Below are 16,696 nucleotides of genomic sequence, written 5' to 3'. Positions count from 1 at the left end.
CTTCAGAAGTCATGAGAGGCTAGAGCAGTGTTTCTCAAACTTGGCAATTTGAGGATGTGTGGATATCAATTCCCAGAATTTCCCAGCCAGCGTGGCAGGCTGGGGAATTCTGGGAGTTGAAGACTACACGTCTTCAAATTGCCAAGGTTGAGAAATATTGGGCTAGAGGCTGAGCAGCCATCTGTCAAAGATACTGTTATTGCATCCTACTTTGTAAATCCTGCATTAAGCAGAGGCTGACCTCAAAGGGCCTTTCCAACTGAGGATTTTATATCCACTGGCAAAATGTTCTGAGCATCAGATTCTCATGGAATAGGAGAAGCTCCTGCCTTGCTCTTAAGCTGTCAAAGATGTGTTGCTGCCCGTTCTCAAATCTAACCTTTTACATTCAACACAATAATTCTTACATCAACCCAGTTACAAACTTGCAGGTCAGATGCCATTATGACTGGCACTGCATTCTACAGTTCATTGCTTGGGTTGGTGGGAGTGAGGTGAATCACCTCTTGAATTCAATATCTGTAATCCAAAGCATACAGAACAATGAAGGGATTGTGTACACAGTCCAATAGTAATCAGCTTCTCTGGACACACATGGCAGCCATCCAGCATGGACAACAAGAGGCTGTCAACATTTTTGTGGGCTTCAAGCAAGCACCATTCAATCTTCATAACACGCACAGTGTTAGTATTGTATATCTGGTCTACATTAAAAACTGAATGCCGTCTTCTTTATCTTCCTTCATACATTTTTAAAGAGAAAACTTTGTGCCAGCAATTAAACCCAACCCTGCCAAACCCACAACCATCAGCATCTTTGTCACTATATCCAAGTTTTTTCCCCTAAAGTCTTTCCCTTCCAAAAAGTGTAAATAAGACTATAAACATTGGCTTCTTTGTATCCCAAAGTGTAACCATCCAAGGCAGAAACCAACATCACCCTTTCACTTCCTATAGTCAAAGAATTAAGGGGGAAAGATGCACACATTAGGATTTGATTTGGAAGAGGTGCTTCAGAGCATGTGAGAATACAAACACAATACTGGTTTGAAGTTCATTAAAGCGGCCATGATATTTTAAAGTCTGAAATCTTCTAGATCAAATGTGAAGCTCTGTGCAGCCCTAGGGCACACCACCTTCAAATGCTTTTCACCTTACAAATCCCATCTCTATGACTTCTAAATGTCCTCTCCCTAATATTTCTAAATGCAAAGCAACCCCAAATCAGCAACTAGTTCATGATGGTTTCCTCCTTACTTCTCCAGTCACTTAAATCAATGTATCCACAAATTAAGAGTTTTCTTTTTACTTTATTAAAATAAAATATTCTTAAAATATTTTAGTAATTATGCATTTGCAGCTTAAGCAACATTTCTTACTTTCCACTGAGAATGTATATCTCCTTTATCTACCCACACTAACATTTTTTTTACCTTCGTTGCTCACGGGCCTTGTACCTGAGACTCCATGAATTACCAACAGAATGTGACCATTGTACAGGAAGCCCATGTTCACCACTAACTATGAGTCCTGTCAGACCCTAGCCACACATTCTGGCTGCTCACATGAAATCTAGTACAGATAGTCTGGAGTATATCTCTATGAGAACAGTATCCTGATGGCACTGGTTTGAGGACCTCAAAAACATTTTGGCAACATTGGGAGAAAAGCATTTTTTTTCCAAAATGCAAATCTTCCCTATTCCTGAAGATTTAAAAAGAAATCAACTCATTCAACAGAGAGACTAAATCAGGTCCAGCTCTTGGTATTTATAAGCTGCCTTGATGAGTCTCCTAATGCCTGCTTCCATTTGACACTCTGGCCAGCCACAGCATTGTTGAAGCTATCAGCATTGCTCTTCCTGACATGCTGTTTCAAGCATATAGGCTTTTCCAGCAGTGAGCCAGTTGAGTAGCTGCCTAGATCCCACCCCCCAAAAATGATGTCTCCATCAGTTAAGCTTGCTCAAGAGTGAGGCTCACATTGAGGTGGAAGGACAGGTAGTGACTAGCCATCACCATCTTTCTTCACTTTATATATCAATGAAAAAGGGAAAGGTGGCAGACATCTACACCCTACTACGGGCCCAAGTAGCAGCGGATGCTGAAGTAGAGGATGCAGCTAGGAATTTTGGCCTTTCAGGGTGGATGGGCAACAGCAATCTTAAACCCTTAAATCCCAGACCCTTTTTTCTTGCCATCCAAAATGAGAAGCTATTCCTATTCTTTTGTTGAACCATGGCTCTCTCCCCAGTCCAGGTCATCAAGAAAGCTTTTCAGTTGTTCCTGCCTTAGTTGTCTATTGAAATATTTAGAGGAAGAAATGTTTGAATTTCTGGCACGTGAGAGCCATGTGACCACAACTTACCTCACCAGTAACCAGGTATTTTCCATCAGGAGAAAAAGCAAGGGCTGTAATAGTCTTCCTGTACAAAAGAAGATGTCATACTGTGAAATAGTACAAAACCAATACAGTATTGGCATTTTCAACTCAATAAAAGTAAGTAAAGATAAGGCCATGCAAATCTAGTGATGTTCCTGTACAATCCTTTGCACTACGAAGGAAGGTTTTACAAGAGCTAAACACTGCATCCTTATTTGCCTAGGTGTTGAAGCAACATAGCATGCTGTATAAATATTTGGCTTGTTAAAGCTTTTGAACCTCAGACCATTCATTCATTCATTCATTCATTCATTCATTCATTCAATTTCTAGGCTATCCAAACTCCAGAATGACTGGGCAGCTTGGCGGGAGACAAAGGAACTCAGAACAAGGGAGTAGGGAAAAGAAGGTGTCAACAGCTCAGACCCTCACAGCATTTCATAAAAAAGGAGAAACACAGAACTTCAACTTACAAGAGCCCACTCTGAAAATATTTTACTGCTTTAAACACTCGAACTGCAGAAGAATCTTATAATATTTTAAATCACTAAGGTTAAGAAATCAGCTGTTTAACCAGCTATGTGTTTTGTTCCCCACAATTATCATCCCATGACTTGACTTCTGGGATTCATAATACAGGTAGTCCCCAGTTTAAGAACGAGTTCCATTTCCAAGGTCTGTCCTTACGTCGAATTTGTACGTAAGCCGGAACAGTATTATTGTATAATACTGTGTAAGTAGTATTGTGTAATTAACTCGAATCACTGTGTATTTAACTCAAATTTTGCTAAAATAGGCTCCATTCTTAACTATGGGTCATCCTCAAACCAGGCATTCTTAACCTGAGGACTACCTGTATACAATGTATCCAGGAGTTCAATATAAAGAAGTTCAGCATTTCATTTCGGTCACAAATTTCCAAAAAGTGGAAAAGAAATTCTGTGATACCAATTCAAAATGTTCCTAAAGCTTATCTGTTCTTTGGTATGCATCGCTTCCCTATTTGTGTGGGCATGCGTGTGTGAACTTTAGATCTCACTCTGTGTCCACTGCAGACACAGTTCTTCATTAGGAACAATTCACTGAAGGTTATAGCTGGATAAAACCTCAACATTTACCTTCAAGACAATATAAGCAACTCAGCAACTGAGAACTCTATGTTTTCACTTACCTGGAGCTGTTTAGAATATGGTGCTGCTTATTTTTCCTGGGGTTAAACAGCACAACAACACACCTACAGAACAAGAATTGTAAAAGTTGAAAAAAAACATGCACATAGCTTGCAATTTGGGTTGTTGAATATTGTATTTCTTTTGCAGGAATTGAAAGGTCACCTCCGGTTCCTTAAGAAGGTAACTCTTCTCTACAGGGTCTTAAATAGGGGATGTTTCATGAGATGAAAGTCCTACTCCATGTAACTAAGAGTTAATAGGAATGGTAATCCACCAATATTACTCTGTAACCAGGAAATTCATGGCTCAAAAGTCATTAATGGGCAGCATGAAACGGGTTTAGATTTTGGCAGCCATCAGTAATTGTAGTAGTTTTCTACATGAATGGAAGTTAGCTCTCCCACATTAATCTTCAATAGTCCCTTCATGCATTCTGAAATAGTACAATGAGGCATGATTCTTTTGAATGGGTAAAACAGTTCTAATGTTGCCCTGTGTTCCCTTCTATAATGAGCATAATGTAATATATATTGCAAAATATATTTGTATCAGAGCAGGCAGATAAAAGGTAAGAGCAAGGAAATAATAAAGTAAATCTAGGTTTTCATCAAAACTGTGAACCACACTGTTGTATGAGAAACACTAAACTCATTACAAAAACTACCTTCGAGTCTGTGTCGCATTTTATATGAAAATGCACTTTACTGAAATTGCTCATGGCAGCACTGCAGAGTCACGCCCATAAGACACTTGTAGTCTGTTGTCTTATTTAATTAGCGTAGGTAAGGTGCTTGCAGACAATTATTGGCTTTCCATGAAGTTACAATTTTTTTGTTTAACGTTTAAGCGACATGCATTCTGCCTACTGAAGAAAAAAAAAACACACAGAAACTTTCTGAATAAATTGCACTCTCTCTCCAATATTGGTTAATACTTCTTTAAGAAAAGCAGAAGTACCATCTAAAAATGAAAAACATGTAAGGAATAGCAGCAATCTTTGATCTGGTCTGAAAGTTTCTCCAATATATTACAAGGGAATACATGACTAGATGCATAACTATTTCTAAAAACTCTCCCACTAATGGAAGAGAGACTATATTCTGTCAAGAACTACTCTAGCATATGTATTACAGCAACATGTACAGCAGTGTTCTTCAAATTTGGCAACTTTAAAGTGTGTCGACTTCAACTCCCAGAATTCTCCCAGCAATTCTAGGAGTTGACGTCCACACATCTTAAAGTTGCCAAGTTTGAAAAACACTGATGCAGAGTGATACAGAAACAGAAACAGTTGTGAACACTCAAAATATCATAACTGACTCTCAGCTGAGTATTAACAGTCAGCAATGTGTACCTGCAACACCCTAGAGATAGGCTCTGCAAACCCACCAAATAAAAATAAATATAGATGTAAAATAAAAACACCCAAATTGTGAGACGGCCGAGTTTCAGTCTTTCCACATGAGCTTTCGTGACACTTCAGGCAAGGTCATATGAAATGTCTGCTTCTTCATGCAAGAACCCTATCTAGCATCCAGGTAACACATTCATTTACTGGAGTACAGGCACCATCATGTAAAGATAATAAACAGACTCCAGCTAACTGCTTTTGTCTGCTCAAACAATTATTTGTTTGACATTTTCTTGTTTTTAAACATTAATGTTTATAAAACATACTCACAGAAAGGGAGCACAGATCTGAGTCTGACACAAAAGTGAATCAGTGCCAGACAAAGACAATTTTGATGTAAGTCAATGAAAGAGGTTCTCCTTAAGATGCATATTTGCAATGTAGCCATCTAGCTTCTATTACGGGCTCATTGTAGAATGATGCTTATCTGTATGCAACCTTATTATACTGAGTGACAGACACAAGAGGCCTCTAGACTTCCAACAGCTTCTATATGAAAGTCTAGGAAAGGATAAGAATAGGGCAGCTTGGCACAAACTCATTGAAATAACACATAATTAAAGTAAGTGGAACCAGAAAAGGTTGCATTTCCTTCTTAAAGATAAATTTAGGAACAAAGCAGCAAAGGAATCAGACGTCAAAATCCCAATTACACTGAATCTGACTCATTCGGCTCAGCAATTCTGTGAAACTGCTTTCTTCCAGCATTATCTCCATGACAGGTTTCCTCTTCCCTTCTCACTGATTTCCCCCAAACTTGTGGTCTTACAGGCATTAGTGCTACTCCAGTTCAATCCTCCATTTACTTGTTTTGATTTGACAGTTTCCTTGCCTGGAAGACTATTATACTGGCCTTGGCCCTGCCAAAGTCATCTGTTTTCCTGTGAATCTTTTTACAAGAGCCAGGCCTGTAGCAGAGTAGGAACAGCCAAACTGAGATAAACTGACCTAGCAAGGGCAGGAATAAGAAGTAGACCATATAATAGTAGTTTCTTCCCCCTCAGTAGCTTAAGACTCTTTTTCCCAGCTAGATTTCCAACCAAGAATGACAGGCAAAAATATAACAAGCTGCCATAATATTTTTATTTTTCTAAATACTTCATTGATGAAAGAGTTGTACAGTTGTACAGAGCAGCTGTTATCATCCCAGTCTTGCCAGAATAAGAGGCTGGCTGACCTTGCTTGGGCACTCTCTTCTGAAAAAGAGTATCAACCTTCACAGATGCATCACACACAACCCCAAAAGGTAGTGTTGAATTTCCCCATTCAAGACTAGTGTGCAACTTGGGGATCCTCCTGGACTTGCAGCTGTTGTTCAAAGGAAGGTAGCTGTGACCAGGAGGGCCTTTGCACAGGTCTACCTTGTGTGCCAATTGTGTTCTTTCCTCAACTGGAAAGCCTGGTTATTCAAGAGACCACCTCTCTTCAGTTGTTTCTGCCCATCCAGTATGATTGGTGAGACTGGTGGCACTCTGGGTCCTTCCAATTAAATGCTGTCATTTTGCAGGACCAAGAAAGTGTTCCTTTTCTCTCATGGCTCCTACCCTCTAGAACAGTATCCCCCTGGAGACAAATACATCCCCCACCCTCTTAAGATCTGGCTCTGTGCCCAGGGCTGGGGTTAGGGCATTTGTGAAGAACCTGTCAAATTTTTTCTCCTGAATGTTATTTATGTGGTTTTGTCTGGGCAGTCATGCTTCTTTAAATTATGTATTCTTTTAAATATTGTAAGCTGCCCAGAGTCTTTTTTTAAATTTTTTATCTCGTCTTTATTATTTTTATATATATAATTATTTATATAATTCAAGGTGGCAAACATACCTAATATTCCTTCCTCCTCCTATTTTCCCCAAAAGTGTATGGGTGAATGTGAGGTGAGTTGGGCTCAGAGAGAGTGACTGGCCCAAAGTTACTCAGCTGGCTTTCATACCTAAGGTGGGACTAGAAATCATAGTCTCCTGGTTTCTAGCCTGGTGGCCTCAAAATCCAATGAATGAATGAATGAATGAATGAATGAATGAATGAATGAATGAATGAATGAATGAATGAATGAATGAACAAACAAACAAACAAACAAACAAACAAACACAACTGCAACACACTTAAGGTTGCAAAATCTTTGAGTGTTCAATGTTTCTATCATCAAGGTCATTCTTTTAATTCCACCTTGGGTAACATATGGCAATCCTAGGTAGATTGCTTAATGTCCAGCATACTTTAGTATGTGAAGGAGGTCTGTTTCTATACATGCAGAGATGCATAAACACACTCTGCTTTCCTCCTCTCACCATTAAAGAACAAAGCATGGTAGTACTTCAAGCTGGAGTGCTTTATAGATATAGTAATAAGATCAGACAGTCTGCTAAAAGAAAAAGTTACTTGGTATGCATAAACTTGTACAGGTGGATTACATTTTCTTTGCTTCCACATTTCCTGATACTCAGCCCTTTAGTCATTGCCAGCATGCCACTGCACACAATTAATAGCTGGCATTTAAAAGCACTTGAGAAGATGCAGGGATTCATGGCACAAGGCTGAATGGCACTTCCTCAATTAAATCAGTGAAACAAGCTCTATTTGTTAGATGCATGATAATGGAAAGCAAGTCAGCAGGAAGTAACTGGGAATGTCACAAGATAAGAATAAAAGGCACAAGTGCTTTACTGTCAGTAATGGATAGTCCCAGCTTATCAAGGAAGATGGGGAATTCTTGAATCTGACACAGGGAACACTTGTGGAGGGACAACAGGACTAAGAAGCTTCAGAGAAAATAGAAGAAAGCCAGAGAGAATGAAGAACTCAAGGAATGTGATTCTAAGGCCCATGTCTGTCAAGAAGAGCTCTTATATCCTGGAGCCTCGGTATAGATTCCAGGACCTCACTTTTGATGGTGTTTCTGGACCTCTGGATGAAGAACAGTAGTCACAAGCCTCAAGGGCTGGGGAAAAGGACTCTACTGGCTCTGCAAAACATAGGATTCCTGCTTCTTCCCTAAAGAGGAGGGAGCCATGGGTGGTGATTGGCAACTCCTTGCTGAAAGAGACTGGAAGCATCAATTTGGCGGCCTAACAGACTATCAGGAGAAGTCTGTTGCCTTCATGGAGTACACATTCAGCATATGATGGGGAAAGACTCATAACTCTTCAAACCTACTTACAAATACTTTTTCTTCCAGATCTATGAACTATGAAGACTATGAAATGCTGAGCAAGAAGTGAAGGAGCTGAGGCACAGGTGGTGTTTTCTTCATTCCCGTCGAAGAATGTGGCTCAAGAGGAAGAAGAGAAATACTGACGTGAACACTAACTCCACAGATTATGCCAATGAGAACAAAGATGGGCTGTATCTCAAGAACTGAGAGAGAAAGTCTTTGGAGTGCTCATTGCAAATCTTCTGCCAATGTCACTAGTAAAAGGGGGGGAAAGAAAGAGGTAGGTCTGCTGCTAGCAGTAGATGGTTAGATAGTAAAAGTGATGTGGGGACGGCAGAAATCTTCAGCTCCTACTTTGCTTCAGTCTTCTCCCCAAAATTTAATTGTGCTCAACTGGATCTAAGCAGAATGACAAAAGGAGGGGGAGGCAATCCAAGATAATAAGTAAAGAGGTCATTTGGGAGCATCTGGTTACCATGAACAAGTTTAAGTCTCCAGGACCAGACCAATTACATCCGAAAGGCTTGAAGAAGCTTGGAAATGTCATCTTGGAGCACATTTCTATGATCTCTGAGAAATCATGAAGGACATGCTAATTGCTGGAGGACTGGAGAAGGGGAAATGTAGTTCCTATCTTCAAAAAGGAGGAAAAAGAGGACCAGAGAAATTACAGAGCAGTCAACTGGATGTTAGTATCAGGAAAAATTCTGGAACAGATTATTGAGCAGTCAGTTTGTGAGCATTTAGTAGATAATGCAGTGCCTCACAAGAACCACCTTGACTTTATTAAGAATAAATCATACACACCAATCTGATCTTTTTCTGATAGACTGACCAGTTTAAATCACCAAAGATAATGTGGTACTTATGGTGTATCATAATTTCAATGAAGCATTTGACTAAGCTCCCATGAGATACTAGTAGAAAAGATGGCAAAATATGGTCTGAATTATGTTACCATCAGATATACAGAAAGTTAATTGAACAATCACCCCCAGCAAATATACATCAATAGCTCCTCATCAGCCTGGAAGAAACTAAAGAGTAGCACACTAAAAGGCTAGGCCTGTGTTTAACACAGTCTCTCTAGCATATACTTCAAATCATACAAGGAAATCGGCCAAATAACAGAGCAGTAGATATTTCTGAGCAGCTTTCTTTCCAAATCGTGTTAGGATGAGAAGATTGTAAGAGTGTAGTCATGCACCCTCAAAAACCAGTTCCATACTTGACCAGTGATGGCCTTTTGTCAAGAGGCAAATCTATCAATCCATTGATTGTTGAAAAATAAGGATATCAACCTAGTGGTACGCAACATTCTTTGCAGGTGAAAGGATCCAGGTTCTGTCCATGGCAATTTTAATTAAGAAGATTTCAGTAACTGATGCTGCCAAAATATTTCTACCTGGTCCTACAACCTTAGAAAAGCTATTGTCAGTCAGAGGAGACAATCTATTGAGCCAAAGTTGCTGGCTCAGTAACAATTATTATTTTTCTGGATGTATGTATAACTTGCTTTAGGATGGTATAACTTTTACCAAACACACATATGTGCACACACACTCACTGTTTATACTTCTTCCAATTTGAACATCACTCTTCTAGCTTTCTCTCCAGCAATGTATTCTGAAATAGCTATTGTCTAATGAGATCATTTCTCGAGAGATGCAAATCACCACTTTTTTTTTATTAAGAAATAGGCGGACAGGCAATCCTAAACTCATATTCTAAATAATGCAGGACCAAAGCATATATGTTAAGCAATGATTAAAAGAGAGGTTTAAAATCACATTATTAAATTATCTAGAATAAGCTTGAAAAATGAACAGATGTTCTAGGAAGATCTCTGAAGACATTTCCATGAAGTTCTAATCACCAAATAACACTGTTATTCCCTGAATAACACTGAGCAACACAAAGCTACATTAGGGAACGGCAGTTTGTTTTATACAACCATCACTTCTCCTGCTTTGTAAGTAAACTTCCTTTTCCCATTCAAATGAAGCAGAAGCAAAAGGAATCCACTCCAGTTTGCTGTCAATAGCTCCATTTTATTTGGGATTGGTTGGGAGCCATTCTTTCTCTTTGCTACAGTCCAGATTAGAACACTGGCAGCTTGTGCTGCTTTCCTTGGGCACAGAGTAAAACATTATTCCAATTCCTGCATTCCTGTGATGAATGAAAGGGCTTTTATTGCCCTGATTTATTTGGGGGGGGGGGATAGCAAATCACAGAAGAAAGAGAACAAGGAACTCGTTGAAAAAAAAAAGAATTCATTAAAAAAAAATGCAATCTCTGTACCACAACTCAGAATCCAAAAAAGTAATTTAACATTTGCTTTTAAAGATCTTTTGTCCATACAAAAGATGTCTCCCTGAGGAGATCTGTATCTCAGAAGAGCAACAGTGCTGAAGAAAGAAGACTATTGGGACAACACTGGAGGTATAGGCAATGAGAAAGGAATATCACCATTGCACATCAAACCAAGTATAAAAAAAATTTGTTAGATCCATTCCACAAATCCAGTTATCCCACTCCACTTCTCATCCTTAACAAGCTGAGATAAAACTCCTTAAGCTGTTGTCTGCCTGGAACTGCAAAAGTAGGGGAGATGTTAGACCCTACTACGCACACCACCGATTATTAGCTAGTAAGTTGCAATCCGTTTCGTGGGTCACATGATGTGCACTGTGTTTCCTCCTGCCTTAGAACAACAAACTGAATTACTGTATGTTACTTTGTCATATTTTTATCTTGGAAATGTGCAGTTATTATCCAGAGTTTTTAATTCATAGGGGCAATCTACAAATATTGCAATAAATAAATACATAAATAAATAAGTAAATGCGCCATTACAAAAAGAGCAAGTTATTTGAAGCCATGTATATTCACACGTACCATTTCCCAAATGCCAGGGAAATCAATGCAAACCAAAATCCACAGGACTAAGAACAATGAGACAATACAGTGGAATAATGTTGTGAATCATGTATTGTTTTAAGATACAGCCATTGTTCAGAGGCATTAAATTGTACTTGTTCATTTTTTAGATGTTTACACCACCTTTCTATCAACATTCAAGGTAATATACATTACACTCCTTCCTATTTTGTCCCACCTCCACCATCCTCTGAAGTAAAACTCAGTAATGTATTTATACAGTGGAACCTCAGTTTACGAACTTAATTAGTTCCATGACTCTGGTTGCAACCCGAATTGGTCGCAACCCGAAGGAAATTTTCCCATAAGGTTCAATGTAATTACCGTTAATCCGTTCTGGCATGGAGGACAGGGAGGTGGCTATTGCTTGGAGGGAGAGTCCCCCTCCCTACGACCATGTGTCAGGGGCGGAAAATGGCCACGGACCAAGTGTCAGGGGCGGAAAAATGGCCATGGACCACGTGTCAGGGGTGGAAAAATGGCCGCGGACCACATGTCAGGGGCGGAAAATGGCTGCGGACCATGTGTCAGGGGCGGAAAAATGGCCGCAGACCGTGTCACGGGAGGGAAAATGGCCGCGTATCCTGTTCGTACCCCGAGGCGGAGTTCGCAAACCGAAGCAAAATTTTGCGGCCGGAGCTGGTCATAACCCAAAAAGTTCGTTAACAGAAGCGTTCATAACCCAAGGTTCCACTGTACATTGATCAACTGTTCCCCCCAAAAGAAGGATTTATTTGGTACCATTTGCTTTGACATAAGATAATGACCAGCCATCATGGGTATAAAAAGCGGGGTTTTATGCCCTGCAAGCATCCAAAAAATGAATTACTTCAAGAGACACCATTTTTAAGGTTTAACCAGGGATCTCCAACTTCAAAAAATGCATGCAAGTTTATTCCTTGTCAATCTAAACAATGTGATAAAACATATCTGCTTCAAATTAACTGTCCCAATCATTTTCTAAAATATTTTGAGGATTACTGGGAAAATCTTTTGAAGACCTGTTGCTATTATCACTTTATTTTATACATATCTTTGGTTAACAGCCATTCATTCAGCAACCATTCAAACTTACAACAGCACTGAACGAGTAGCACCTATGACCAGTCCTCAAAGTTTCAGCCATCGTAGCACCCCTGCAGTCATGCGATTGTGATCCGGGAACTCTGACCGCTGCAGCATCCCAGAGTCACCTGATCGTGATTTGCGACCTTCCCTGCTGGCTTTCCACAAGCAAAGCCATTGGGGAAGCCAGCAGGAAGTCAGAGATCAGGGGCACATGAGGTCCTTGCTTAATGAACCATGGTGATTCACTTAACAATGGTAACTGGGGACTGCCGGAACTGCCATTGCCAAGCAGCACTGTCATGTGACATTGCTGTTTATGACCGCATCAGTTAGTGACAGAATTCCAGTGCCAATTACCATTGGCTAAAGACTACCTGTATGTTGTCATTTTGCCCTAAGCAGGTTTAAACAATCCAAAATACTGTCTATTTTCTTCTAAAGTGCTCTCTTTCGTTTGAGTCAGACACGGACAACATATTCATAGCTATTTCAGAAATACCTCATGAGAAAGACAGTCATAATTTAGTGTCTTTGCTAAAAACTGATCCCCTCCAAGCTGCTCATTTTATGACCCTTTCGGGCACAGGCAGGCTACAGCTACAGTGCTTTTCTTGATTTTCAGCTGTGTCAGATGCCTGCACATATTAAGAGTGACACCCAGTCCGCAAAAGGATAGCAATTTCGTAAGACTGAAAAGCCTTATCTAAGAACATGCTGTGCACAGCATATAATTTGGCTAAGAGGTCGTTTTTTCCATTTATCCAACCTTTTGGGTTCTGCTCATTATGCAGTTATCTTCATGCCAGAAAAACATGAAAAGAGGGGAGACTCTGAAGCAAGAAACACGCAGTTTCAAAAGGAATTTGTCAATACATCAATGGTGGAAGGAAGGAAGGAAGGAAGGAAGGAAGGAAGGAAGGAAGGAAGGAAGGAAGGAAGGAAGGAAGGAAGGAAGGAAGGAAGGAAGACAACTCGCCATTCAACGTTTGGTATGATTTATTCTTTAGTGTACTATGACATTTAAATATGTGCTGAGAAGATTTTTGGCTGGAGAAATACTGAGTGGTATCTACTCCCACATCCTACTACTTAGCTTGGCTGTGACACAGATCGCTGTCATTTTCCACGAAACTTGGCTCAGAAATGACAAGCAAAATATCTCCTAAGTTTAGAAAAAGCAGATCCTGAAAGTCTATGACTCAGGAGAACAGGGCTGTTCAAGTTCAAACAATCTAACTTGAAGGAATAACCAGGGTGATGATAGAGATAGAAGGAAAAGATTTTGCACTGTGCAGCTCATGCTGGCATCATTTAGCTAAGAGGGGAAGATCTTACATTTTCAAAGTCCAATGGTACCCAACAATGGTACTCTGTTTTTCAGTTACATCTGATGGGCACCATGACAATCTATCTTCAAGGGCTGGACAACGTACAGTGCAGGCTACACCCCAATGGTAGATGTGACAGAGATTCATTTGTTTCCTTCTGTAGAATGAAGGAAGTACAGTCTAAATTTTGAGCTAAATACAGTACGAGTGGCAATGACGCACATATAAGAAAGGACTGCAGGAAAGTCTCCCAGGCATTGCTGACAGGCCTTGAGATGTTTTTCCTCCAACAGAGGTCATTTCTGGTATCAGAGCAAAGGTGAAGAGAGGCTTGCCCTTCTGACCAGTTAACTTGGGTAGGTGTGTAGAAATGCATACATAGACACAACCCCTCCTTCAATGAGAGAGGCAGATTAGCATTTAAACACCCAGATCTTCCACTAATCATAGTATCATAGAAGAGAAACTTCATACACTGTGTTTCAGTGAAACCAAAGTTGTGAAGAAGTATTAACACTTTTCTTTTGGACTATAGGAATACTGCCAGTATAAGACTCTTAGCAATTCTCATCAATACATTTGTTTTATGGTTTATGAGAGACAGCCTGGTGTAGCGGTTAGGGTACTGTATTGGAAGAGAAAAGACTTGGGTTCTAGTCCATCTTAGGGTGACGTTTGGCCACTCTTTCTTGCTCATCCCAACCTACCTCACAAATTAGTTGTGAGAAAAATAAGAGAATGAAATGCTACATTCAGAGTCTTGAGCTCATGAATGAATAGTGGAATATAAACCTGATCAAATAAACTACAAAGTATAATTGCTGTAGGGTTCAGGTCAGCACCATGCTGCCTGCATTTACTGAGAGCAGCCTCTCCCGATCTGCATCCATCAGATCTCCTGGATTGTGTTCCTCCCAGTTCCCAGACAAAATGACCAAAGTTCCCATCCAATAGTTCTGGAAGGTACCCAGCTGGGAAAAGCTAACCTAGATAGTTTGAATCATATCAGGTTACAGGGCTGGAAACAATATAAAATCTATTTGGAGCTGAGAAGCAAGGGCAGATTGATAAAGCCTGCAGGATCTCTCAAGAGGGTCAAGTACTAGGGTCATCTCTCCCATAAATCACACAATTGTACTATTTACCTTAAGGCTTTTTCTCTGGGTTAATATCAAGTATTTCATCAAGTTTAGGAATCCAGCTGTATCCACCCTCTCACCTCCTACTGCATCCCTCTCTCTCCCTTGATTGGTGCGCAGTGCAGCTGTCAAGATGCTACCACACTTTCTTCTGGACTCAGAGCTCTGGGCCTTTTAAATCAGGTGGACCTCTAGATCTGCGCCAATTCCTGAGCTTACTATTCTCAGGCTATCTCCAGTTTCTCTCAAATGTCATCACCTCAATAACAACAGAAGTTCTATTTTTCTTCCTAGACTATCATAGCTCAGCCTTCCCAGAATTATTCCTCTACTGCTGCCTCTCTCTACTACTCTTCTGCAACCCACTACTCTTTGTCAGTAGTTTCCCTCATCCTGACCCCAAGACATTATATGTCCCCTCCCAAGTAGTGTTAAAAGGCAATCTTTTGGATCCTGGAGAATTCTCTCTCTCTCTCTTCTCTTCTCTCTTTTGGTGGGGGGGTTGCAGAGAGTAGAACAATGATGCAAAGTGGAGAGGATTTGTATTTGTTTTATACGTGGACAGCACCAAGTGTTTCCCTTTTTCTCCTCATTTGGGGTTGGGGAAGGGGTTTTTTTCCCCCTTTTTAAATTGTATCAAACCTCTATTAAAGCTTATTCTGTGATTTTTATTGCATTCCAAGCAACATTAGTAGGTGACTGAAATTAGACACAAAACAGTCCTAGTTTTATAAGTTGCTAGGGCTTAACTTGAGTCTAACCAGGCAGATTATGAGTTGTCAGCTACGGCATGTAAAACATTTACCTGAAGAAGGAGAAGTGGTGGATGGTGAACAACTTGGGGGAAAGGGGCTCCACAGTATATGTGGCTTTTCCTAAAGCAAAAGTTTGCAGTCTTGCAAACTTTTCTTTTTTTAAAGAAAGGAGATACAAATTAGGTAAGCTGAGCTTTAAAGCATCTGGTTTGGGACTCAGATGGATGAGTTTCCCCTCCTTGTATCCTTATACTCTTCAGCAGTAACCTCTGAGGATTTTTAGCTTTGTTTTACTTCTTGTTTCTAGGATACAGAATCTCAGCAGCAACGTCAACAAAACACACACATAAGCATGTGGCGGGATCAGGGGAAACTAGAAGAGGGAAACCAGAGAACTTTGGCCTGTTAAAATAAAATATTGTATAAATAAATAAAAGTAGCTTAAGGCCTTCCATCATTATTAAATCTGAATACGGTGCGACAGTTGAGAGATTGTTTTCACAAAGTTGCTGAAGGTTTCTTCCCATTCATAGCCTAGTTTGTATATACAAAACAGGGGGAACAAGGCAGTCGAAAGGCTTTCTAAGGTGAACTGCAAACTACTTCCCTTGTTTTCACCAATAAAGGAAAGAGACAGAAGTGGGTGGTGAACCTGCCGATTAGGGGTAAACAGAAAGTGGTTCAAGAAATATATTATGTTGTTTAACACGTGAGCTGTGGCTTCTGAGCCAAAGATACATCCCCACATGTTGTGGCTTATGGCATCTCCTGGACATGTTGATAGAACTAAGGCTTTCATTATGCATCCTATTGCAGGAATGAAGTTAGACTTCACCACCAGTCCAGTAAGTTGCTCCTCTCAAGTAGCCCAATATCTTAGATCAGCCCAGGGTAGATGGGCCAATTCTTGGGCTGCAGATACTGCTGAGATAAAACAAATTTATCTCACATGCAGGAAAGAGATTCACTAACTGAACTTATCCAAAATTATCCTGTCCACAAGATTATCTAGAAAGACCTGCTTATGGTTCCACCCCAGCAAGAGATGAGATGAGTATGGGGCAGAAGGCAAGCCTTCCCTCTGGTGCCCCCTCCCCGAGAAAGGCTTGGCCCCTTCCCTTTTGGCATTCCAGACAGTACTGAGGGTTCTTCTTGCAGAGGGGCATTCAATGCCAACTCCAATGGTAACTGGGCAGGCTTTTTCCATTATATGTTTATTTCTGGGCTAAGGGGGCAGACTGGCAAGCTTGTTCTTTATCAGGAAGGTTAGGGTTAGTCATGATGGGATCAGTGTTTTATGTATAGTGCCTTTATATTGTGCTCCACCCATAACTATTTTAAGAAGGTGGT

At 40.3% G+C, this 16,696-nt stretch overlaps 1 protein-coding gene across 2 annotated transcripts in view; it reads right to left on the bottom strand.

Annotated features, from left to right (window-relative positions):
- MAPKBP1 (mitogen-activated protein kinase binding protein 1) overlaps positions 1–16,696 on the bottom strand; it is a 125,619-nt gene that overhangs the window by 61,421 nt on the left and 47,502 nt on the right. For both annotated transcript variants that reach the window (XM_088145494.1, XM_088145493.1), the window contains exons 4-5: positions 3,554–3,616; positions 2,368–2,425 (exon numbers count right to left, since the gene is read on the bottom strand). In XM_088145494.1, the coding sequence (XP_088001620.1) occupies positions 2,368–2,425; positions 3,554–3,616 (121 nt within the window). The remainder of the gene's footprint in view (positions 1–2,367; positions 2,426–3,553; positions 3,617–16,696) is intronic.

The sequence above is a fragment of the Python bivittatus genome, unplaced genomic scaffold, assembly GCF_059951505.1.
Source record: "Python bivittatus isolate LINGU-HERP-01145 unplaced genomic scaffold, Pbiv_v1 ctg000480_np1212, whole genome shotgun sequence".
NCBI lineage: Eukaryota > Metazoa > Chordata > Lepidosauria > Squamata > Pythonidae > Python > Python bivittatus.
Note: the sequence above shows the minus strand (reverse complement) of the source record. Positions and strands in the feature narration are given on the sequence as shown.